This window comes from Hemiscyllium ocellatum, chromosome 1, assembly GCF_020745735.1.
Source record: "Hemiscyllium ocellatum isolate sHemOce1 chromosome 1, sHemOce1.pat.X.cur, whole genome shotgun sequence".
Classification (NCBI taxonomy): Eukaryota; Metazoa; Chordata; class Chondrichthyes; order Orectolobiformes; family Hemiscylliidae; genus Hemiscyllium; species Hemiscyllium ocellatum.
In genome coordinates this window covers 19,700,939-19,726,976 of record NC_083401.1, presented here as the reverse complement: position 1 = coordinate 19,726,976, position 26,038 = coordinate 19,700,939, and the positions used below count along the sequence as shown (strand labels likewise).

Below are 26,038 nucleotides of genomic sequence, written 5' to 3'. Positions count from 1 at the left end.
TATGCTGTATTATTCAATAAGATATGGCTGATCTCATAATCTTCATATCTACTTCTCTGGCTTTTCCCCATAACCCCTGATTCCCTTATTGATTTAAAAAAATGTCTACCTCAGCACTGAATATACATATTTAATGACCTGACACAGTGGCTCAGTGGTTAGCACTGCTGTCTCACAGCGCCAGGGTCTCGGGTTTGATTCCAGCCTCCGGCAACTGGGTGGAGTTTGCACGTTCTCCCTGTGTCTGCGTGGGTTTCCTCCGGGTGCTCCGGTTTCTTCCCACAGGTTAGGTGAATTGGCCATGCTAAATTGCCCATGGTGTTCAGGGGTATGTAGGTTAGGTGCATTAGTCAAGGGTAAATGTAAAATAGTAGGGCAACGGGTCTGGTGGGATACACTTCAGAGGGTCAGTGTGGACCTGTTGAGTCAAATGGTCTGTTTCCATACTGAGGATTCTGGGAGTCCTCAGAATACCAGATTCACTACCCTGACTTGATTTTTACTCTCCTTGTCCGGTCTCTTTTCACTTGCGTTCACGATTCCCCTGACACTTCACGTCACTTCCAGAATTTCCAGTTTGCAGGCTCCAGCCGTCTCCTCTTTACCACGGATATGCAATCCTTTTACACGGTCATTCCCCCATTATGATGACCTCCGGGCTCTCTGCTTCTTCCTGGAACAAAGGCCTGAACCATCCCCATCCTCTACCACCCACGTCCGCCTGGCCAAGCTCATCCTCACCCTCTAAGATAAATCCTCACCCTCCACCCTACCAAGAACATAGAACAATACAGCACAGAACAGGCCCTTCGGCCCACGATGTTGTGCCGAACATCTATCCTAGATTAAGCACCCATCCACGTACCTATCCAATTGCCACTTAAAGGTCGCCAATGATTCTGACTCTACCACTCCCACGGGCAGCGCATTCCATGCCCCCACCACTCTCTGGGTAAAGAACCCACCCCTGACATCTCCCCTATACCTTCCACCCTTCACCTTAAATTTATGTCCCCTTGTAACACTCTGTTGTACCCGGGGAAAAAGTTTCTGACTGTCTACTCTATCTATTCCTCTGATCATCTTATAAACCTCTATCAAGTCACCCCTCATCCTTCGCCGTTCCAACGAGAAGAGGCCGAGAACTCTCAACCTGTCCTCGTACGACCTATTCTCCATTCCAGGCAACATCCTGGTAAATCTTCTCTGCATCCTTTCCAAAGCTTCCACATCTTTCCTAAAGTGAGGCGACCAGAACTGCACACAGTACTCTAAATGTGGCCTAACCAAAGTCCTGTACAGCTGCAACATCACTTCACGACTCTTGAATTCAATCCCTCTGCCAACCTTCGATAAATTGCATCATCTGCCGACATTTCCGCCACCTCCAAATGGACCCCCACCACCAGGGATATATTTCCCTCTCCACCCCTTTCCACCTTCCGCAAAGACCGTTCCCTCCGTGACTACCTGGTCAGGTCCACGCCCCCCCAACAACCCACCCTCCCGTCCTGGCACCTTCCCCTGCCACCATAGGAATTACAAAACCTGCGCCCACACCTTCTCCCTCACCTCCATCCAAGGCCCCAAAGGAGCCTTCCACATCCATTAAAGTTTCACCTACACATCCACCAATATCATTTATTGTATCAGTTGCTCTCGAAGCTGTCTCCTCTACATTGGGGAGACTGGGCACCTCCTCACAGAGCACTTTAGGGAACATCTCCGGGACACCCACACCAATAAACCCCACCACCCCGTGGCCCAACATTTCAATTCCCTCTTCCACTCTGCCGAGGTCATGCAGGTCCTGGGCCTCCTCTACCGCTGCTCCTTCACTACTTGACGCCTGGAGAAGAACACCTCATCTTCTGCCCTGGAACACTCCAACCCCAGAGCATCAGTGTAGACTTCATCAGTTTCCTCATTCCCCCTCCCCCCCCACAACCTTACTCCAGTTCCTAACTTCCAGCTCAGCACCGTCTTCATGACTTGTCGTACCTGCCAATCTCTCTTCCCACCTCTCTGCTCCACCCTCCCCTTTGACTTATCAACTCCATCCCCACCCCCATTCACCTGTTGTACTCTTTGCTACCTTCTCCCCAGCTCCTCCCCCCCCCCCCCCCCCCCCCCCCCCACCGCCTCCATTTATCTCTCCACCCTGGAGACTCTTTGCCTCCATTCCTGATGAAGGGCTTTTGCCTGAAATGTCGATTTTCCTGCTCCGCGGATGCTGCCTGACCTGCTGTGCTTTTCCAGCAGCACTATAATGTAGACTCTGGTTTCTAGCATCTGCAGTCCTCACTTTTGCTTAACTTCTTTTCTAACATCTCTCATTTTCTTCAGGTCAGATGGATGGCCATTAGTATGCACATGGGTCCCAGTTTTGACTGTCTCTGTGTGGGGCACGTGGAACATTCCCTGTCCTCCTCTGGCCCCACCCCAACCCTTCCTCTGATATATTGACAATATCATCAGAGCTGCTTTCCTCTCTCATCCGGAATTGGAAGCGAAATTGATAAACCTTTCCAATTTCCACCCTGCTCTCACCCTCACCTGGTCCAACTCTGACTCCTCTCCTTCCTCGACATCTATGTTTTCATTTCTGGGGATATGGCTGGCTGTCAACATCTGCTGCAAGCTCACCAACTTCCACAGCTACCTTGACTATAAATGTTCACACCCTGCTTCCTGTAAAAACTCTATTCCATTCTGTCAGTTTCTCCATTTCTGTCGCATCTGTTCTGATGATGCCAACTTCGACAAGGGACCTCCTCCTTCCTCAAACGAGAATTCCCTAGCACCATTGTTAACAGGGCCCTCAGCTGAGTCTGACCCATCCCTCACACTTCAGCCCTCACCTCCTTTCTTTCCTTCCTCAACAGCAAAGGTGTCCCCCTTGTCCTCGCCTACCACCCCTCCCGGCTTCCACATCCAAAGGCTCATTAGCTGTTATTTCTACCATCTCCAGTGAGATGCCGCCACCTGACACATATTCCCTTTCCCTCCCTTGTTTGCCTTTCACAAGGTCCATTCCCTCCAGGATACCCTGGTCCACTCACCCTTCACTCTCAACAACCCCCAGGGCTCATGGCACCTTCCCCGAAATGGCAGAAGGTGTAGTGCATGCCTGTTTACTCCCTCCCTCCTCAGTATCCAAGGGCCCAAACATACCTTCCAAGTGAAGTCGTGCTTTACCTGCACTTCATTCAATCTAGTCTGCTGCAGTCACTGGTCTCCTGAACATTGGGGAAACGAAGTGTAGACTGTGTGACCGCTTCACCGAGCACCATATGTTCAGTTGCAAAAAGACCCTGAGCTTCCAGTTGCATGCCACTTTACCACACCGTCATATTCCCTGAACAAAATCCCTGTCTCAGGCTTGCTACAGTGCTCCAGCAAAGTTCAGCACAAGCTGGAAGAACAGCACCTAATTTTCAGTTTGGGAACTCTACAGCCTTCTGGACTCAATATTGAGTTCAACAGTTTCAGGGTTTGAGCTCTCCCATGTCCTTATCCCAACCCCCACACATCAAGCCTTGTTATCGGATGGTTTGTTATTACATTCACAGGTTGAGGGCATCACTGGCTAGGCGAGCATTTATTGCCCATTCCTAATTGTTAAGAGTCAACAACGTTCCTCTGGTTCTGGAATCACATGTAGGTTAGACCAGGAAATAGTGGCAGTTTCCTTCCCTAAAGGGCACTAGTGAACCAGATGGGCTTTTCCTGACAACTGACAATAGATTCATTGTCATCATTAGACTCTTAATTCCAAATTTTTAAAAAAATTCAGATTCCACCATCTGCCATGACAGGATTCAAACGCAGCTCCCCAGAACATGATCTGGGTCTCTGGATTAACAGTCCAGCAATAATACCACTAGGCCATTGCCTCCCCCAATTACACATAGTCCATTGTTGGTTACTAATAGTCCCCAATCTCTTAGGCTGATCACTATCCATCTTTTGTCTGTCCAACTGTGCTTCTGTCTTTGGGTTCTATCTCTACCTGTTGTTTACACCTTACCCCTTTCCCCTACCCTATCTTCTGCACAAAAAAAAATGGTAGGGGAAAGGGGAAATTTCCAAGCCAAAACATCAATTCTGTGTTCTGCCAGACGTGTTGAGTTTTTCCAGAATTTCTGTTTTTGTTCCAGATTCTCTACCCTCTGAGAAAAGAAATTCCTCCTCACCTCTTATTGTACCGTGTTCTCAATTTCTCCTCATGCCCTTTTATCTCTTTAGCCCTAAGAACTATGCCTATCTAACTCCTTTTGTAAACATTGAATATTTTGACCTCAGCCTCTTTCTATGACAGAGAATTCCACAGGCTCACCACTGTCTGGGTGAAGAAATTTCTCCTCATTTCAGTCCTAAAAACCTAGCTCATATCATTAAACTGTGGCCTTTGTTCTGGATTCCCCAGTTATAAGGAACATTCTTCCTGTATCTACCCTGTCTACTCCCATGAGAATTTTCTATGAGATCCCCTCTCATTCTACGAGACCTCAGTGATTATAGTCCTATCTGATTACATAGATATAGATTAAATAGTTTCTCTTCATGTCTTGCTATCTCAATAATCCATCTGGTAAACATTTTTCTGCACACCCTTCATAGCCAGAACACCCTTCCCTAGATTTGGAGACCAAAACTACACACAATACCCCAAGTGTGGTCTCACCAAGGCACTGTACAATTGCAGTATGACATCTCTGCTTCTGTATTCTCACTCTGAATTCCAATATACCATTTGCCTCCTTCACCACCTGATGCATCTTCATGCCTACTTTTCAGTGACTGGTATACAAGGGCACTCAGGTCTCAAAAGCCCATTCAGTTTCAATTTGAAATGATTTTTCTTTATCTACCCATCTTTTTTCTACAACTTTTAGTAATCTTAGGTGCCGGAACTCCTGTAATCTGAAGAAGAGTCATATCAGACTTGAATTATTAGTTTTCTGTCCAGAGATGCTGTCAGACCTGCTGAGGTTCTCCAGCATTTTCTGTTTTTATTTACACAACTGCAAGTATTTCTTTTGGTTTACTTTATTAAAAGTTGACCAAATACATACCTGTCTATTTATTCCCCTGTTCATCACATGTCTTATTCAGTGTCCATACGACCATAAGACATAGGAGTGGAAGTAAGTCCATTCGGCCCATCGAGTCCACTCCACCATTCAATCATGGCTGATGGGCATTTCAACTCCACTTACCAGCATTCTCCCCATAGCCTTTAATTCCTCGTGACATCAAGAATCTATCAATCTCTGCCTTGAAGACATTTAGCGTCCCGGCCTCCACTGCACTCTGCGGCAATGAATTCCACAGGCCCAGCACTCTCTGGCTGAAGAAATGTCTCCGCATTTGTGTTCTGAATTTACCCCCTCTAATTCCAAGGCTGTGTCCACGGGTCCTAGTCTCCTCGCCTAACGGAAACAATTTCCTAGCATCCACCCTTTCCAAGCCATGTATTATTTTGTAAGTTTCTATTAAGTCTCCCCTTAATCTTCTAAACTCCAATGAATACAATCCCAGGATCCTCAGCCGTTCCTCGTATGTTAGACCAACCATTCCTGGGATCATCCGTGTGAATCTCCGCTGGACATGCTCCAGTGCCAGTATGTCCTTCCTGAGGTGTGGGGACCAAAACTGGGCACAGTACTCCAAATGGGGCCTAACCAGAGCTTTATAAAGTCTCAGTAGCACAACGGTAATTTTATATTCCAACTCTCTTGAGATAAATGACAACATTGCATTCGCTTTCTTAATCACGGACTCAACCTGCATGTTTACCTTTAGAAAATCATCGACTAGCACTCCCAGATCCCTTTGTACTTTGGCTTTATGAATTTTCTCACCGTTTAGAAAGTAGTCTATGCTTTTATTCTTTTTTTCCAAAGTGCAAGACCTCGCATTTGGTCACATTGAATTCTATCAGCCATTTCCTGGACCACTCTCCCAAACTGTCTAGATCCTTCTGCAGCCTCCCCACTTCCTCAGTACTACCAGTCTTTCCACCTAACTTCATATCATCGGCAAACTTCGCTAGAATGCCCCCAAGTCCCTTCATCCGGACCGTTGATATATAATGTGAACAGCTGCGGCCCCAACACTGAACCCTGCAGGACACCGCTTGTCACCACCTGCCATTCCGAAAAATAACCTTTCATCCCAACTCTCTGCCTTCTGTCAGACAGCCAATCCTCAATCCATACCAGTAGCTCACCTCGAACACCATGGGCCCTCACCTTGCTCAGCAGCCTCCCGTGTGGCACCTTATCAAAGGCCTTTTGGAAGTCTAGATAGACCACATCCACTGGGTTTCCCTGGTCTAACCTACTTGTCACCTCTTCAAAGAATTCCAACAGGTTTGTTAGACATGACCTCCCATTACTAAATCCACATTGACTTGTTCTAATCAGACTCTGCTCTTCCAAGAATTTAGAAACCTCATCCTTAATGATGGATTCTAGAATTTTACCAACAACTGAGGTTAGGCTAATTGGCCTATAATTTTCCATCTTTTGTCTTGATCAAGCGGGTTACAACAGCGATCTTCCAGTCATCCGGGACTTTCCCTGACTCCAGTGACTTTTGAAAGATCTCAACCAATGCCTCCGCTATTTCCTCAGCCACCTCTCTCATAATTCTAGGGTGTATCCCATCAGGGCCAGGAGATTTATCAATTTTAAGACTTTTTAGCTTTTCTAGCACTTTCTCTTTTGTAATGGCTACCATACTCAACTCAGCCCACTGACTCCCTTTAATTGTTGGGTTATTACTCATGCCTTCCGCTGTGAAGACTGACGCAAAGTACTTGTTAAGTTCTCCTGCTATTTCCTTATCTCCCATCACTAGGCTTCCTGCATCAGTTTGAAGTGGCCCAATGTCTACTTTTGCCTGTTGTTTGTTTCTTATATATTGTAATTATATATTGTAATGTAATTATACATTCTTATGCATGTTTCTTATGTTTGTTTCTTATGTGTCCTCCAGTGGATGTAAGTTCAGCTATATAAATCTTTCCTCCATTACTAGAGAAGTAAAGGGAGATTTTCAGTTCTGTCTGATATTTGATTTATTTATTTTCACGTGTCTAAGTACAGTGAAAAATTTTGTTTACAAGCAATACAGGCAGATCATAGTAAGCAAGGATTTATAGGTCATAAGGTGCAAAACATTTGTAGGATATAGGTTTCATCACACAGGGCAGGCTCTAGGCAAGATCAACATCAGCAAGATCAGCATTATTTGAGGCTAGAGAGTCCATTCATCGGTCTAATAATGGCCGGGAAGAAGCGGTTCCTGAACCTGCTGGTGTGTGTGTTCAGGCTTCTGTATCTCCTGTCTGAGGGAAGAAGTTGTGGGAGATCATTACCAGGGTGCGAGGCGTCTGTACTTCCACAACCAGAAGAAACTGCAAAGCATGTTGCTAACAATAAATACTTTTTTTGAAGTGTAGTCACTGTTTGTTCGGATAATGTCAGAGCAGATCTGAAATGGTGTCAGTCCAGCTGTTTGAAATTTAGTCTGGATATTCTGTTTCAGATACTTCAGGTGAAAGTTCGCCGACTTGAGCATCTTCTGTACCTGAAAAACGTTCGAATCGATGACCTTACACGACGTGTGCAACAAGCTGAACACAGATAAAAGTACCTTTACATTCTCCTCCCATCTCAGCCATGACAACCCTCTTTAAAGCTATTACAGATCAGTGTTTTAAAGAATAAGGATAACAAAAGTCGATAATATTTCCCAGCATAACTGAAAATATGTAGCAGATATTGAATATAATGAATATGGCAACAGCTATTTAATTCAGGCACTGCAGCCATATCCGAACCTATTCTTGCCTGACTTTGACATTAATGCACCCTATGATTAAACTGCGAGGTTGTGACAATCATTTTCCCATGTCTAATCCACTATGCTGAAGCTTTTTATAGAATCCTTACTTTGACAATTCATTCATGGGACAAGGGTATCGCTGGCTAGGTCAGTATTTTAATACCCATCCCGAAAGGCACTTAAGAGTCAACCACATTGCTGTGTATCTGGAGTCACATGTTGGCCAGACCAGGCAAGGATGGCAGTTTCCTTCCCTAAAAGACAAAAGTGAACCAGATGGATTTTTTTGATATGGTTTCATCGACTCTTATTTCCAGACTTTTATTGAATTCAAATTCCACCATGAGACATTGAACCCAGGTCCCCAGGACATTACCTGAGTCTCTATATTAGCCATCCAGCAATAATACTATCCAGGCATCGCCTCAGAAGGGTAACTAAGTTCATCAAGCTCAGAATCAACGTTGAGAATGGCCTCACTCCGATACATTATGTCCACAAAGCAATAGTGGTGATCGTGTCGCCTTGACAGCTCTCATTTCAATTATTGTTCTGATGATAGTGACTTATCACAAGATATGATTTGGAGATGCCGGTGTTGGACTGGGTGGACAAAGTTAAAAATCACACAAAACCAGGTTATAGTCCAACAGGTTTATTTGTAAGCACTAGCTTTCAGAGCGCTGCACCTTCATCTGGTGGTTGTAGAACATGACCATACAACACAGAATTTATAGCAAAAGGGTTACACTGTAAACCTGTTGGACTATAACCTGGTGTTATGTGATTTTTAACTTTATCACAAGACAGACACAGATGAACAGGTCCTTTACCTCACTGTAACAAATGAAGTACATTTGTACTCTCAAAGACCCCACAATTTCCTGTCATGTCATCTGTTTCTAAAATTAGTCCAGTGTTTTTGATTCTACTGTCTTATCTGGGGATTAATTCCAAGTAGTGATCATGTTTTTTGAAGGAAAATCTTCCTGACATCAGTCATTAACATGTTTCCAGCTAATTTGATTCTGTCGTACTCATCCAGTTGCTGCCATTAGTTTGAAATCATCCCACAGGGTATTTCCACACAATTTAAAATTTTCACACAATATATTTTCTTTCTCACTATGATGAGGTTAACAGTTTTGATCATCTTTATTCAGGGGTGAAAAGATGGTGTTGCTCCCAGAATATAAGGCTGTGGGAACAGAAGTTGGTGATTTGGTCCATCAAGTCTGATCTGCTAATCAATTAAATCATGGCTGATCCGATAATCCTCACTCCCACTTTCTCTCTTTTCCTCATAACTCTTGACTCCCTTACTGATAGAAATGTTGTCTTTCTCAGCATTGAGTACAATTGACAATACATCCATCTGTAATGGAAAATTCCACAGATTCACGACCCTCTGAGAGTAGAAATTCTTCCCCTTCTCTGTCTTAAATAGATGGCCCCTTAGTCTGAAATTATTCCTTCTGGTCATGGACTTTATCGCAAAGGAAACAATCTCTCTGCACCTACCCTGTCAAGCCCGATAAGAATATTATATGTTCCAATAATGTCTTCTCTCATTCTTCTCAGTCCAAAGAGTAGATGCTTAACCTACTCATCCTGTCCTCATAAGAAAATCTCTCCATTCCTAGAATGAACATAATGAACCTGCCTTCAATGCAAGTGTATCTTTTCTTATATAAGGGGACGCAGACTGTTCACAATATTCCAGCTATGTTCTGATTATTGCCTCATATAGTTTTGAACAACTACCATCTGATTATACTTGTTTCCCTTTGAACTAAAAGCTGACGATCCATTTGCCTTCCCTGTTAACTGCTGCTTGGTTTTTGTGACCCCTAAATCTCTGTGCTGCAGCTTTCTGCAGACTTTCTTGATTTAAAAGACATTCAACTCCTGCATCCTTCTCCAAATTTCACATTTTTCCACATTATCTTCCATCTGCCAAATTATTGTACACTTGCTTAACCTGTCCATATTCCTCTGGAGACTCTTTTTGCCATCCTCGCCTTCCACCTATTTTAGTCTCATCACAAAGTTGGTGATAGTATCTTTATTTCCTACATCCAAGTTATTAATGTATATTGTAATTATAGTCTGAACGTAGATCCCTGTGGCACACCAGTATTTCCAAGTTGCCATCATAAAAATGCCCTTTTAGTTCCAACTCTCTGTCTTGTAGCCTCATTCCAATGCCATTCATTTTTATTGAGTAGCGTTATGTGTGGTACCTTATTGAACACCTTTTGAAAATCTATGTACAGTATATTAACTAGGACCACTTTGTCAATCCTGATTTTTTTTTCTCCTCAAATAATTCTAATAAATTTATCAGGCATGATTTCCCTTTCATGAAGCTGTGCTGCCCATGCTTAAACTGTATTATTCAGTTGTCAATGAAGTCTAACACTTACCCAATGACTATTATTAAGCTACAGTTACCTTTTCACACCTTTTTTTGAATGAAATTATTACACTGGCAGTTTTCCAATCCTTCAATACTTTTTCAGAATCAAAAAGATTCCTAAAGATTACTACCAGTGCTTCAGGACCTTCAGTATCCTTGGATGCAGCCCACCGGGTCCAAGGAACACATCAACCTTTAGAGTCATTAGTTTCCTTATTACTATTTCTCTACTTACAGTAATTGCAGTTTTTCCTCTCCACATTTGCCCCTTGTTTTAGTATTTTTAGAATGCTATTATTATCCTTTAGTGTGAAGATTGATGCAAAGTATTTATTCAACTCCTCTTCCACCTTATGGTTCCATTATTATTATCCCATTCTGTACCTGAAGTGATCTATTTTCAATTTGGCCTGTTCATCCTTTTTGTATATTTAAAGAAGCTCTTATTGTGCATTTTTATTTATTCTCGTTTATTTATCTTTGAGCCTGGTGGGTGCCACAGTGACTCGGTGGTTGGCACTGCTGCCTCATAGCACCAGAGATCTGGGTTTGATTCCACCCTCAGGTGACCGTCTGTCTGTGTGGAGTTTGCACATTCTCCCCATGTCTGCGTGGGCTTCCCTCAGATGATCTGGTTTTCTCCCACAATCCGAAGATGTATAGGTCAGGTTAATTGGCTATGTTAAATTGTCCATCGTGTTAGGTTCATTAGTCAGGGGTAAATGTAGGGGAATGGGTCTGGGAGGGTTACTCTTCTGAGGGTCAGTTTGGACTTGTTGGGCCAAAGGGCCTATTTCCATGCTGTAGGGAATTCAATCTAATCTTATTTTATACCTTTTTGGGCATCTTTTGTTGGCCTTTAAAACTTACCCAATCCTTTAATTTATCAATAATCTTTGCAACAGTGTATGTTTTCTCTTTCAATTTGATACTATCCTTAACTTCCTTGATCAACAAAGATTGGGCTATCCCTTGGCATCCTTCATCCTCACTGGCTCAGAGTCTTAGGACGCCTTTACTAATGACATTGCGGGTATACCTGCACCAAATGGAATAGCAGTAGTTCAAGAAAACAATTCACCAATACTTAAATAATACTCTTCCTTTCTGTTTCTCACACCAAAGCATATAATTTCACATTTAGCCATGTTGTACTACTTCTGTGGTTTCCATACACTGAACTTGGCTAAAACACCTTGAAAACTAATTGCATCTTCCTCACAACACACAATCTCACACAGGTTTGTTATCAGCAAACTTGGAAGTGTTGCATTTAGATCCCTTCTCCAGATTACTTAAATATATTGTGATTAACTGTGGGCCAAACACTGATCCTTGTGGTATTCTGTCACTCGGAGAATGACCTATTTAATCTCACTCTCTATTTTTGTGTTTGGCAGTCAGTACTCAGTCACTCCCATCTCATACATTTTAATTTTTTTCTACTAACCTCTTATGAGGGACCTTGTCAAAAGCCTTCTAAAACTCCAATATACCATAATCACTGGTTTTCCCTTACCTTTTTACTTCACACATTGTCAAAAAAACTCCAGTAGATTTACCTTTAGTAAACACGGGGTGGCTTTGTTTAATTCTGTTAATACTTTCCAAATATTCCTGGACTCCAGCATTTTCTACACTACTAATGTATTTTTCCCATTCATGGGACATGAGCACTGCTGGCAAGCAAGCATTTATTGCCCATCCACAGTTGCCCTTGAGAAGGTGATGGTAGTTAGTTGTTTCTTGAACTTCTTGTTAGGCTAACTGATCTGTAATGTTCCTTTTTTTCCCCCTTTGCCTCACTTTTTGAAAATGGGGTTTTATTTGCCATCATCCAATTTGCTGGAACTGCTTCAGAGTCAATAGAATCTTGGAAGATGACCACCAGTGCATCCAATATTACTTGCACCACTTCCTTTAGAAAGTAGGCCCCAGTGACTTGTTAGCCCTTAATTCCATTAATTTTCCCAGCACCACTTTCTTATAATACTGATTTCCTTCAATTCCAGTATCTCATCAGACCCTTGGTTTCTGAGAGGTTATTTGTGCTGTCTGTTGTGACGATAGAACCAAAGGATGTGTTCAATTCATCTGTCTTTTCTTTGTTCCTCATTATAATTTCCCTGGCTTCTGACTGTCATTTCTGTCTTTACTGATCTTTTTCTTTTCACATATTTACAGAAGCCTTTACCTTGCAGTTTTACTCTATTTCACCCACTTGATTAAACGTTTTTTGCTGGAGTGAATTTTAAGAAAATCCTGCATCATGAACACTTTTCTTAAATGTCTTTTAAACTCCTTTCCCTGTTTATTTCAGCTAACTGTGCCTGCTTCCCTTTGTAGTTACTCTAATTTAAGTTTAACACAGTCGTTTCCAACCCAAGTTTCTCACTCCCAAGCTAAATGTGACATTCTGTCGTGTTATGGGCACTGTTTTCTAAGAGATCCTCTGCGCTGAGATGACTTATTAAACCAGTCTCAATACACATTTCCTAAATTCCCAGTTGGACCCACAACATATTGTTCCAGAATACTGTCCCAAATTCACTTCCTCATGGTTACCTCTGCCATATTGATTTTCCCAAAAAATGTGAAGATTAAAGTCACCCATGATTAATGTTCTTCCTTTTCAAAAAATCCTCACTGTCATCTGAATTATTCCCTGTCTTACATTATAGGTATTGTTAGGGAACCTATAGACTACTTTCACCAGTGTTTTTTCCTTGTTATTTCGTATATCCATCATATAAATCATTTCTAATTGTTGAACTTATTTGGGGAAGCGATGATCTAGGGAGTATTATCGTTGGACTATTAATCCAGAAACTCAGCTAATGGTCTGGTTACTTGAGTACAAACCCCACCATAGCAAATGGTAGAACTTGAATTAATTAAAAAAGAATCGAAAATTAAGAGTCTGGTGATGGCCATAAGACCATTGTCGATTGTTAGGAAAAACCCATATAGTTCACTAACGTCCTTTAGGGAAGGAAACAGCCATCCTTACCGGGTCTAGCCTACATGTGAGTCTAGACTGAAGCAATGTGATTGGCTCTCTGAGCAATTAGGGATAGGCAATAAATGCTGGCCCAGTCAGTGATGGCCTCATCCCATGAGTGAATTTTTTAAAAACTCATTAAAGTAAAGTTACCTTTCAACTCTTTTCTTCCTGCCTGTTCTTTCAAAAAAGTCACATATCTTTCAATATTTAGTTTCTTGATTTGATTTTCTTGCCACAATGTAATGGATAGCCATATGTAAGATCATACCCAGTAACCTTTATTTGTGTTGTTAATTCATTTATTTTCTTTCTAATATTGCATGCATTTAACTAAAGAGGCATAATTTTTGCTCATCTTCCTTTTTTTCCCCTTTAAGCCAATCTTCTTTTTACATTTGTACAGTTGTCCTGACCCACTCTCACTATCATTGCTGTTTTGCAATTCTGCCATATCTTTTTGCTTTTTGCTTTTTGTCCTGAGTCTAGTGCCTGTCCCTCCATTAGTTTAAAGCTCTGTCTACAGCCTGAGTTATTCAATCTGCCAGTATGCTGGTCTCACATGGTTCAAATGAAGCTAATCACACCAGAATGACACCCTTCTGGTACTGGTGCCAATGCCCCATGAACTGAAACCCATTCCTCCATCATCAATCTGTCACCTGCGTGTTTGACTCATTAACCTTATTTGCCCATGCCAGCTTGCCCGTGGCCCAGGTGATAAACCAGAGATCATTACCTTGGAAGTTCTGTTTTTCAACTTAAGCCTGAACTATTCAAAATCCCTCAGGAGAATCTTCTTTCTAGTCCAGACAATGTCAATATCAATGATGACAACTAAATGCCCCGTCACTCTAAGTTTCTCTGCAGCTTGAGGAAATGTCATGACACTGGGCAGGCAACACAAGCTTTGGGAGCCACAACTACATAGAACAGTGTCTAGTCTCTCAATTGTCTAGACATCTGGTTTGCAATGAAGAGTAATGGCAAAAGCACACTACTGAGGTCATCATGAAAGTCCCACCTTCTCAACCTCACCTAAGACCCATTGAGGTTTAACTCACCACCAATTGCCTCTCCCTAATTAGTCATCAGCCCTATGGTCTTCTAGGACTTTAGCGACTATTGTTGTCCCCTACTACTGCTACATTTCCATTGTCTCCCCACACTTGAATAGTTTCCTGCAACACTGTTACAGGGTTCACTCAACCTCCGTGCGGTCTGCAGTTTGTGAGAATTTCATTACTGTTGTTCTTTAGCAGGGGTTGAGGCTCCTTGAAAGCAACCTCTCTAGTCCCCATACCTGTGTGATCATAGACCAAACTTGAATGACCTAGCCTAAGGGGAGTGACTTCCTCTGGAGCAACATGTCCAGGGAGCTCTCCCAGGCAGCTTGGATTTCACCTCCTCAACACGAATTCCAGTTTATTGGAACTGCAAACATTTGCTACAGATGTATTCACAGTTAATCATCTTGGTGTCCAGCAACATACACATGCTTCAGCAGCAACACATCAAACAATCAGGCATTTCTGTCATATTTTATTTCATTAATTGATTTATCCAGTATCACTGCTCTTTATTGTCATTTTCTTTTATACATGCCAGTATTAACCTTATATTTCACAAGCTATTTAAAGAAAAGAGAGTAAAAAAGACATGACACCCAAATCCTAAAGACTTTTATTTTACTTTAAAGCTTAGGATACTGGCCAATACTGGTCTCAAAAGAGCTGTTTTGTTTAGGCAAAATCAATAATATTGCATGCATTTAAGTAAAGTGTCATGTTTGCCAATTTTCCTATTGTATCACCATTAAGCCTATTTTGTTTGAGGGTTGTATAGTCCTGCCCCACTGTGGGCATCATTGGCTAAATAGCTGTCTTGCAATTCTGCCGTATCTTTTTGCTTGAAAAAGCCTGTGTTGCCTGTCCTATTCCTTCCTCTGCTTAACTCATTGAGACACTCAACTGCTGCACTCTGTTGTAGGTCACACTTCTTGAGATGCCTAGCTACAGCACTCTTACAAGTCCCGCTCAAATCACACTAGATTGACTACTTAGTTATGCTTCCAGCACAACGTGGCCGGCCCGATCACGTAACGAATGTTCAGTTTCAGCTACAACCCTCGGGAAAGGCTACAGAATTGAAACTGTTGATTTTAGTTTGATGTCAACAATAGTATAATGCATTAGGTTTGTCCAATTTAAAGATTTAGACTTTGTTACCCATCAAATGCATGTACTCAGTCCAAGGATTATATGCTTCCAATAAGAATGACCCAGGTCAGTCATTAATGAAGATCCAGATTCAGTTGGTTCTTAATTAAGCTGCTGTTTTACTCCCAACAATTAGAAAACAAATCCAAGCCACAAACTATCAACTACAGAAGTTATACTCCATATTCCAGGCTAATACAATTATTTCCCCATCAACCAATGAGGTGAAAGAAACTCAGCATTCACCGTGTTGCTCTTTGTTAAGTCTCAATCCATACAAATGGCTGCCGTGTCTTCTTCAAGACCCGGCACCCTAAAGGTGGCTTGGGCTAGTGCAGAGGATCAGTGGTTAGCACTGCTGCGTCACAGTGCCAGGGACCCAGGTTCAATTCCAGCATTAGCTGACTGTCTGTGTGAAGTTTGAACATCCTCCCCATGTTTGCCTAGGTTTCCTCCAGCTGCTCCAGTTTCCTCCCACAGTCCAAAGATGTGCAGGTTAGGTGGATTGGCCAAGGGAAATGCAGGCTTTACAGGTAGGAGGGGTGTGGTGAGTCTGGGTAGTCATTATGGACTTGTTGGGCCAAATGGTCTGTTTCCAAGTGTAGGAATTCTATGAAAGATATTTACGATATGCAAAGCATTGAGAGAGAAAGGTAAGGAGAATAAGCTGACAATAGCAGAAATAGTGTTTAAAGGAGACATTGTTGCCTTACTATAATGTGAAGCTTGTTATTCCCAGGGCATCTCCACTTGTATTGTTCCATCCAAAACATATTCATAGAATCCTGAGCAGTACCTCAAACTGCCTGACTCACACGCTTTTGCAGGTCGTCCCACAGTAAGCCTTGGAAAGCATTAACTGGAGAGGAAAGGGTAATGGAACATATGGCTCAGGGATGGACAGGACTGGCAACTTAATGTTCCAGGATCCAAATGCTACAGGCAAGATAGAAAGGGAGGCCAGAGAAGAGGGGGAGTGGTGTTCTTGATAAGGATAGCATTACAGCTGTGCTGAGGGAGGATATTCCTGGAAATACATCCAAGGAAGTTATTTGGATGGAACTGAGAAATAAGAAAGGGTTGATCACCTTATTGGGTTTGTATTATATACTTCCTAATAGTCAGAGGAGAATTGAGAAACTAACTTGTCAGGAGATTTCAGCTATCTGTAAGAATAATAGGGTGGTTATGGTAGGGGATTTTAACTTTACAAACATAGACTGGGACTGCCATGGTGTTAAGGGTTTAGATGGAGAGAAATGTGTTAAGTGTGTACAAGAACATTTTCTGATTTAGTACGTGGATGTACCTACTAGAGAAGGTGCAAAACTTGACCTACTCTTGGGAAATGAGGCAGGGCAGGTGACTGAGGTGTCAGTGGGGGAGCACTTTGGGGCCGGCGACCATAGTTCTATTAGATTTGAAATAGTGATGGAAAAGTATAGACCAGATCTAAAAGTTGAAGTTCTAAATTGGAGAAAGGCCAATTTTGACAGTATTCAGCAAGAACTTTCGAAAGCTGATTGAGGGCAGATGTTCACAGGTAAAGGGACGGCTGGAAAATGGGAAGCCTTCAGAAATGAGATGACAAGAATCCAGAGAAGGTATATTCCTGTCAGGGTGAAAGGAAAGGCTGGGAGGTATAGGGAATGCTGGATAACAAAAGAAATTGAGGGTTTGGTTAAGAAAAAGAAGAAAGCATATGTAAGGTGTAGACAGGATAGATCGAGTGAATCCTTAGAAGAGTATAAAGGAAGTAGGAGTATACTTAAGAGGAAAATCAGGAGGGCAAAAATGGGACATGATATAGTTTTGACAAACAGAATTAAGGAGAATCCAAAGGGTTTTACAAATACATTCAGGACCAAAGGGTAACTAGGGAGAGAATAGGGCCCCTCAAAGATCAGTGTGAAAGTAGGCATGGAGGCGAAGGCGGCACCACCCCCCACCTTTTCCTCCGCTACATCGATGACTGTATCGGCGCTGCCTCGTGCTCCCACGAGGAGGTTGAACAGTTCATCAACTTTACTAACACTTTCCATCCCGACCTCAAATTCACCTGGACTGTCTCAGACTCCTCCCTCCCCTTCCTAGACCTTTCCATTTCTATCTCAGGCGACCGACCCAACACAGACATCTACTATAAACCGACTGACTCCCACAGCTATCTGGACTACACCTCCTCCCACCCTGCCCCCTGTAAAAACTCCATCCCATATTCCCAATTCCTTCGTCTCCGCCGCATCTGCTCCCAGGAGGACCAGTTCCAACACCGCACAGCCCAGATGGCCTCCTTCTTCAAGGACCGCAAATTCCCCCCAAACGTGATTGACAATGCCCTCCACCGCATCTCCTCCACTTCCCGCTCCTCCGCCCTTGAGCCCCGCTCCTCCAACCGCAACCAAGACAGAACCCCACTGGTTCTCACCTACCACCCCACCAACCTCCGTATACAGCGTATCATCTGCCGTCATTTCCGCCACCTCCAAACGGACCCCACCACCAGGGATATATTTCCCTCCCCTCCCCTATCAGCGTACCGCAAAGACCACTCCCTTCGTGACTCCCTCATCAGGTCCACACCCCCCACCAACCCAACCTCCACCCCCGGCCCCTTCCCCTGCAACCGCAGAAAATGTAAAACTTGCGCCCACACCTCCTCCCTCACTTCCCTCCAAGGCCCCAAGGGATCCTTCCATATCCGCCACAAGTTCACCTGTACCTCCACACACATCATCTATTGCATCCGCTGCACCCGATGTGGCTACCTCTACATTGGGGAGACAGGCCGCTTACTTGCGGAACGCTTCAGAGAACACCTCAGGGACGCCCGGACCAACCAACCCAATCACCCCGTGGCTCAACACTTTAACTCTCCCTCCCACTCCACCGAGGACATGCAGGTCCTTGGACTCCTCCACCGGCAAAACATAACAACACGACGGTTGGAGGAAGAACGCCTCATCTTCCGCCTGGGAACCCTCCAACCAAAAGGGATGAACTCAGATTTCTCCAGTTTCCTCATTTCCCCTCCCCCCACCTTGTCTCAGTCGGTTCCCTCGACTCAGCACCGCCCTCCTAACCTGCAATCTTCTTCCTATCACCCTCACCTTGACCTCCTTCCACCTATCAAATCTCCATTGCCCCTCCCCAAAGTCCCTCCTCCCTACCTTTTATCTTAGCCTGCCTGCCACCCTCTCCTCATTCCTGATGAAGGGCTTATGCCCGAAACGTCGAATTTCTTGTTCCTTGGATGCTGCCTGACCTGCTGTGCTTTAACCAGCAACGCATTCTCAACCCCTCAAAGATCAGCAAGGCAACCTTTGTGTGGAGCCACAGAAAGTGGGGGGGATACTAAACGAGTATTTTGCATCAGTATTTACTGTGGAACAAGATATGGAAGATATGGACTGTAGGGAAATAAATGGTGACACCTTGCAAAATGTCCATATTACAGAGGATGAAGTGCTGGATGTCTTGGAAAGCATAAAGGTGGATAAATCCCCAGGACCTGATCAGGTGTACCCGAGAACTCTGTGGGAAGCTAGAGAAGTGATTGCTGGGCCTCTTGCTGAGATATTTGTATCATCGATAGTCACAGGTGAGGTGCCGGAAGACTGGAGGTTGGCTAACGTGGTGCCACTGTTTAAGAAGGATGGTAAGGACAAGCCAGGGAACTACAGACCAGTGAGCCTGATGTCGGTGGTGGGCAAGTTGTTGGAGGGAATCCTGAAGGGACAGGATGTACATGTATTTGGAAAGGCAAGGACTGATTAGGGATAGTCAACACGGCTTTGTGCGGGGAAATCATGTCTCACAAACTTGATTAAGTTTTTTGATGAAATAACAAAGGAGATTGATGAGGGCAGAGCAGTGGATGTGATCTACATGGACTTCAGTAAGGCGTTTGACAAGGTTCCCCATGGGAGACTGATTAGCAAGGTTAGATCTCAGGGAATGCAGGAAGAACTAGCCATTTGGATACAGAACTGGCTCAAGGGTAGGAGACAGAGGGTGATGCTGGAGGATTGTTTTTCAGACTGGAGGCCTGGGACCAGTGGAGTGCCACAAGGATCGGTGCTGGGTCCTCTACTTTTTGTCATTTACATAAATGATTTGGATGCGAGCATAAGAGGTACAGTTAGTAAGTTAGCAGATGACACCAAAATTGAAGGTGTAGTGAACAGCGAAGAGGGATCCCTCAGATTACAACAGGATCTTGACCAGATGGGCAAATGGGCTGAGAAGTGGCAGATGGAGTTTAATTCAGATAACTGCGAGGTGCTGCATTTTGGGAAAGCAAATCTTAGCAGGACTTATACACTTAATGGTAAGGTCCGAGGGACTGTTGTGAACAAAGAGACCTTGGAGTGCAGGTTCATAGCTTCTTGAAAGTGGAGTTGCAGGTAGATAGGATAGTGAAGAAGGCGTTTTGTATGCTTTCCTTTATTAGTCAGAGTATTGAGTACAGGAGTTGGCAGGTCATGTTGCAGCTGTACAGGACATTGGTTAGGCCACTCTTGGTATATTGCGTGCAATTCTGGTCTCCTGCCTATCGGAAAGATGTTGTGAAACCTGAAAGGGTTCAGAAAAGATTTACAAGGATGTTGCCAAGGTTGGAGCATTTGAGCTATAGGGAGAGGCTGAACAGGCTGTGGCTGTCTTCCCTGGAGAGTCGGAGGCTGAGGGGTGACTTTGTAGAGGTTTACAAAATTATGAGGGGCATGGATAGGGTAAGTAGACAATGTCTTTTCCCTGGGGTTGGGGAGTCCAGAACTAGAGGGCATAGGTTTACGGAGAGAGGGGAAAGATATAAAAGAGACCTAAGGGGCAACATTTTCACATTGGGGGTGGTGCGTGTATGGAATGAGCTGCCAGAGGATGTGGTGGAGGCTGGTACAATTGCAACATTTAAGTGGCATTTGGATGGGTATATGAATAGGAAGGGTTTGGAGGGATATGGGCCAGGTGCTGGCAGGTGGGACTAGATTGGGTTGAGATATCTGGTCAGCATGGACGGATTGGACCGAAGGGTCTGTTTCCATGCCGTACACCTCTGTGACTCTATAAACAGGCAGGTAGAGTTGAGGCTACAATCAGATCAGCAAGACCTTATCAAACAGAAGAACAGGCTTCAGAGACAGAATAGCCTACTCCTCTCCCAATTTATCCTGTATCCCGCCACAGGGATGACAGCAAAGTGATGGAAGTCATGGGCTGGGCCTGTAAATGTCTCTCTTTGTGAGACGTTAAAGGCAATTGCAGTGGCAAAAGACTAGGAAACCAAACGTATTCATTACTTCAATTTGTAATTAATTAGGTCAAAACGAATGATTAAAAGATACCTTATTGGTGTGTATGTAAAAAGGTGACCATCTGTTATCTTCCAATCCAATTAACAGTTTTAGCCAGAATATGCTGTGTCCCATTCACAACCATACATGGGGCTGTGTTTTATAATTTAATATTGAGTGGCTTGTATACCACCAGTTGTCAGAGTATTATTTTTAACAAACTGATTTTGGGGCTGTGTTAAAAGAAGGCTTCTTCAGAAATCAGCTGCTATAAGGAATTAAGACTGGGATTGATTTCCAATGCATTAACATTTGTTTGATATGTTTACGATGTTTATTGAGAACACAATTAATAATATTGGTTTCTAAAAGTAGATAAACATTTTGCAGGTGCTGAATTAACATTAGTAGTGTATAATTATTAAAGACCATGAGACATAGGAGCAGAAATTATGCCATTCAGCCCAGTAAGTCTGCTCCGCCATTCAAACATGGCTGATAAGTTTCTCAAACCCATTCTCCCACTTTCTCCCAGTGCCCCTTGACCCCCTTGATACTCAAGAATCTATCTATCTCAGACTTTGTCTGAAATATCCTCAATGACCTGGCCTCCACAACCTTCCATGGCAATATGTTCCATAGATTTACCACTCTCTGGCTAAAGATGTTTATCCTTGTCTCCATTGTAAAAGGTCTTCCCTTTACTTTATGGTGTGCCCTCAGGTCCTAGTCTCTCCTACCAGTGGAAACATCTTCCCAACATCTACTCTGTCCAGGTTATTCAGTATTCTGTAAGTTTCAATTAGATTCCTCCTCATTCTTCTAAATTCCATCCAGTATTAACCCAGAGTTCTCAAACATTCCTCATGTGTTAAGCTTTTCATTCCTGGGACCATTCTCATGAACCTCCTCTGAACATACTCCAGGGTCAGTATATCCTCCAGTATATGGACCTCAAAACTGTGCACAATATTCTAAATGAGTTGTGACCAGAGCCTTATAGACCCTCAGAAGTATACTTTTATATTCAAGTCCACTCAAAATAAATACCATCATGCCATTTGCCTTCCTAACAACTAACTCAACCTGCTTTGAGAGAATCCTGAACCAGAACTCCCAAGTCTCTTTGCATTTCAGACTTCTGAATTTTCTCCCCATTGAGAAAATAGTCCATGTCTCCACTCTTCTGACCAAAGTGCATGACCTCACACTTTCCCATGTTGAACTTAAATACTTAGATAGGTTGTGCATTTGAACATGGCATAAACAACAGATGCAGATGTATTTTTGTGTCATCACACTTCTGATTATAAGAAAATACCACAGCTAATACCATATGCTAATTTCAAGTGAGGCTGGCAGAATATTGCCTCTGAGCACAATAATTACACTTTGTCATCTGAAAAGTACATACAACAACATTTTAGCAAGAAACAATACATTGTACATTGCTCTCCTGATAAAATAGAACATTTTCTGATTTATTGTGAATATCTGCACAGAGTCATCCAGCACTGAAACAGACTCTTAGGCCCAACCCGACAATGCTGACCCAGTTTTCTAAACTGAACTAGTCTCATTTGCCTACGTTTGTCCCATATCCCTCTATACATTTCCTTTCCATTGATCCATCCTGATGCCTTTACGTCTTGTAATTACATTCACTTCTACCACTTCCTCTGGCAGCTCATCCATCCTCTGTGTGAAAAAGTGGTCCCTCAAGTTCCTTTTGAATCTTTGCCCTGTTAGCTTAAACCTATGCCCTCTAGTTTTTGATTCTCCCAACCTGGGGCAAAGAACTTGGTTATGCAACTTATCTATACCCCTCATGACTGTATAAACCTTTATAAGGCCACCCCTCAGCCTTCTACCATCCAGGGAAAAACGTCCCAATCTATCCAGCCTCTTCCTATAGCTCAAACCATCTAGTCTTGGTAACATTCTTGTAAATCTATCCTTTCCTGTTTTATAACATCATCCTTATAGCGGGGTGACCAGAATTGTACGCAGTATTCCAAATGTGGCTGACCAATGTCTCGTACAGCTGTAAGTTTACATCTAACTCCTGTACTCAATGCTTCGACCAATGAAGGCAAGTGTGCCAAATGCCTTATTCACCACTCTGTCTATTTGTGACACCATGTTCAAGGAACTATCTACCTGCACCTCTAGGTCTCTCAAGAGAGACCCTCCAGTAATATCAATACCATAGCATCATTGCCCTGGAGAGCCATGAGTCAAAACAAGATATCCTTAATGTCAAGTCACTGAAGTGATGTGACTGACTGGAGCTGTATAGATGGGCTACAATTTTAGATCAGTTTGATTCATTATTTATTTCCTTAGTTCACGTTTCAAAATTTAGACTCTGAGCAATCTCAATTATTTGACAATGAAATGTTTTGTCAGCAGACAATAGATTAGTACTACTAATGAAATTTACCAACAAACCTATTCTGCCACGAATCATCTACACAACCGTTTTATATTTAGCTTTCTTGAGGGTAAGCGATATCGATGAATTAAATTCCCTCACAACCCAGAGTTCAGGGATCAAATGGTGTTATTCTCCAAACTTATATAGCCTTCTGCTGTTCTTATAAAAATGCACAGGATGACAAAACTAGAGCATTTACATGAGAAAAATTTATTTACTTATTTTGGTTTGAAACTAGAGGTGCAATAACTGAAAATAATTTTATCAACATCTGACAATTTTTATTCACAATCTCCTTCTACAAAGCAGGACGCCAATTGAAAATTATGTAAGCGATTTAGAATTATTTACTTGATTTTTTAACAAGCTTTGGTGTAAAATCATATTTACTCACATTATGATCTAAATACTTGAAATAAATATATTTTCTGAGAATTGCAAATGCTTCTTTAAGCATAATTTAAGACAAAGACTTGGAAAAGGTTTCTGAAGATCAGTATTTTTGATCATCACTGCTGTGAAATGAACTAATGTTTTCCATTTCCCACTGCAGTCATCTGTGAGATCTCTCTGTGAGATTGTTAATTTACTGCGAAGGAAGACAGAGATTTGAATTGTACCTTCAGGCCTACTAGGAACTCAGTTCAAACTGCCCTCAGAGTACACGGAATACTTACAATCAGGAGTTTGAGACAATTTTCTCCCCCTCTTTCTTAGATATTTTCCAAATCAACATGCTGATAGATGTTACGAAACAAAAGAAAACAATGAACTACCGATGTTGCAAATCTGAAATAAAAACAGAAATTGCTGGAGAAACTCAGCAGGTCTGGCAGCATCTGTGGAAAAGCATTGTTATGTTTGGATCCAGTGACCTTTCTTGAGACCTCTTCCAAGTGCCTACCTGGATCTTCGCAGCATCCCTACCTTGCCCTGCTGGGCCAATTAGGGCAGTCACAGAAGCACATTGTGTAGGTGGACTTTATTGGTCAGCAGTCCTCACTCTGGGAGGCTCCTATCTTACTGCATGATACCATGTTATTTCAATCTCACACCTGCTTGCATTTGCCAGCAGCTTATGTAGCAAACACATGGCACGTTCAGCAAGCAACCAGCCAATATCTCAATGTCTTAGGGGATAATTCTCACCAAAGGATAGCACAGTGACTCAACAGTTAGCACTGCTGCCTCACAGTGACAGGATCCTTGGTTTGATTCCACTCTCTGTCCGGAATTTGCACATTCTCTCCATGTCTGTGTGAGTTTTCTCCCACAGTCCGAAGATGTGCAGGTTGGGTGCACTGGCCAGGGATGTGTAGGCTTAGTCAGTTAAGCTATTGGAAATGTGAGGTTGTGGCAACAGGGTATGGAGAGGGATACTCTTTGAAGGGTTGGTGCCGATTCAGTAGACCAAATGGCCTCTTTCTGCACTAGTGGTATTCTATGAATCTAAAGTCCATGTTGGCACTCCATAGCCAGGAGCCCCAGCAGAGTAGCTCAGGGCAGCCTCCTGTACTAGACTAGGGGATTGGCCATAGTGCTCTGGTCAGAACATTCTCAGCCACAGACTCTGTACCTCTGCAGTCCAGGGAGTGGGTAACAGGCAGTCCTGATGATCTGTAGCAGTTAGTCCATTAGGTTCATCCAGAGAAACTAAGAGAAAGGTAGAATATAGGTAAGGTTAAGAAGGGAAGTGTTGCCATGTGAAGGAGATTTAGGAACCCATTTTTGCTGGAGGTTGCCGGTGTTGGGGGATGACAATTACAAGGATAGCAACTGTATTTATAAGGAGGGGACATGACAAAGCCTGGATGGGAAAGTGGTAATGCATGGCCAGGAGCACCCTGACTTGAAGTGAGGAAGGTGGATGAGCAAACCTGGCTCCATGATTTGGTGAATTGGCCAGGGTTCTGGGGAGGTGCAAAACCTGTTGCATTCATTGGAAGGGTTATCAAGAAAGGGGTCTGGATGTTCAGCATCTCACTGACGTAAAGCTGGTGGCTTGAATCAACTGCCCAACAGGTACCTGCTTTATCCTTCCAGTGTGCTGGAAATTGGCATTACACCATGAGAAAAATAAATGGTCGTGACCATAACTGCACAGAATAAGTGCCTCTTCCTTTGAGGGAGGAGGCTGCAAGACCTATCAAAAAGGCCCCTTAGGGAGCAATAGCATTACACACAGACCTCCTCATACAGGACACAGATCTTTAGGTTAGCTACTGCCTGGGAAGCATTGGCTTCCTGTGTACAGCACATCTTCCAGTCTCAGACATCTCTGACCACTCCATTCAGCACCAATGCCTTTACACATAGAGGCTTGGGAAGGAAATAGGGATGTTTGACCGAGAGGAGCTATGGTGTCTGCAGAACCTATTGCCTCAAATGTGCCCTGTTCATTCTTCCAAATGCTGCAGCAGGCTTTCCACGTAGATATTGATCCATGGCACACCTGCATGGACATGGACAAATGCATCACATTGGCACACTTACATTCAGAGACTCATTTTTAAACAAGTGGGTGTCATGCAAAACAAATTACATGATTATTTATATGCAGTGCACTTGTCACCTGTGCCCTCAAAAGTCCCCTCAAAAAGGCATTTCTCTTTCTTTCCCTCCCAGTATGTCTGACTATTGTCCCTGGCTCTGCAGCTGGGGTGGAGAGAACCTTGAGGCCAGTAGAGTGTGTTGTTCCTGGTGATTGGATAACCCTGGGGTTACTTATGTCTCGACGGCCTTCTGAGGCAGAGTCAAGTGGACCCTCGAGACTTTAAATTCCTATGTTGGGGTGAGGTGGTGGAGAGGTGC

At 43.2% G+C, this 26,038-nt stretch overlaps 1 protein-coding gene across 1 annotated transcript in view; it reads left to right on the top strand.

Moving 5' to 3' along the window:
* Positions 1 to 7,659, top strand: part of LOC132820864 (sperm flagellar protein 1-like) — a 77,333-nt gene extending 69,674 nt beyond the window's left edge. Inside the window, exon 6 of the mRNA XM_060833219.1 lies at positions 7,558 to 7,659. Within this exon, the coding sequence (XP_060689202.1) occupies positions 7,558 to 7,659 (102 nt within the window). The remainder of the gene's footprint in view (positions 1 to 7,557) is intronic.
* The last annotated feature ends 18,379 nt before the right edge of the window (positions 7,660 to 26,038 follow it).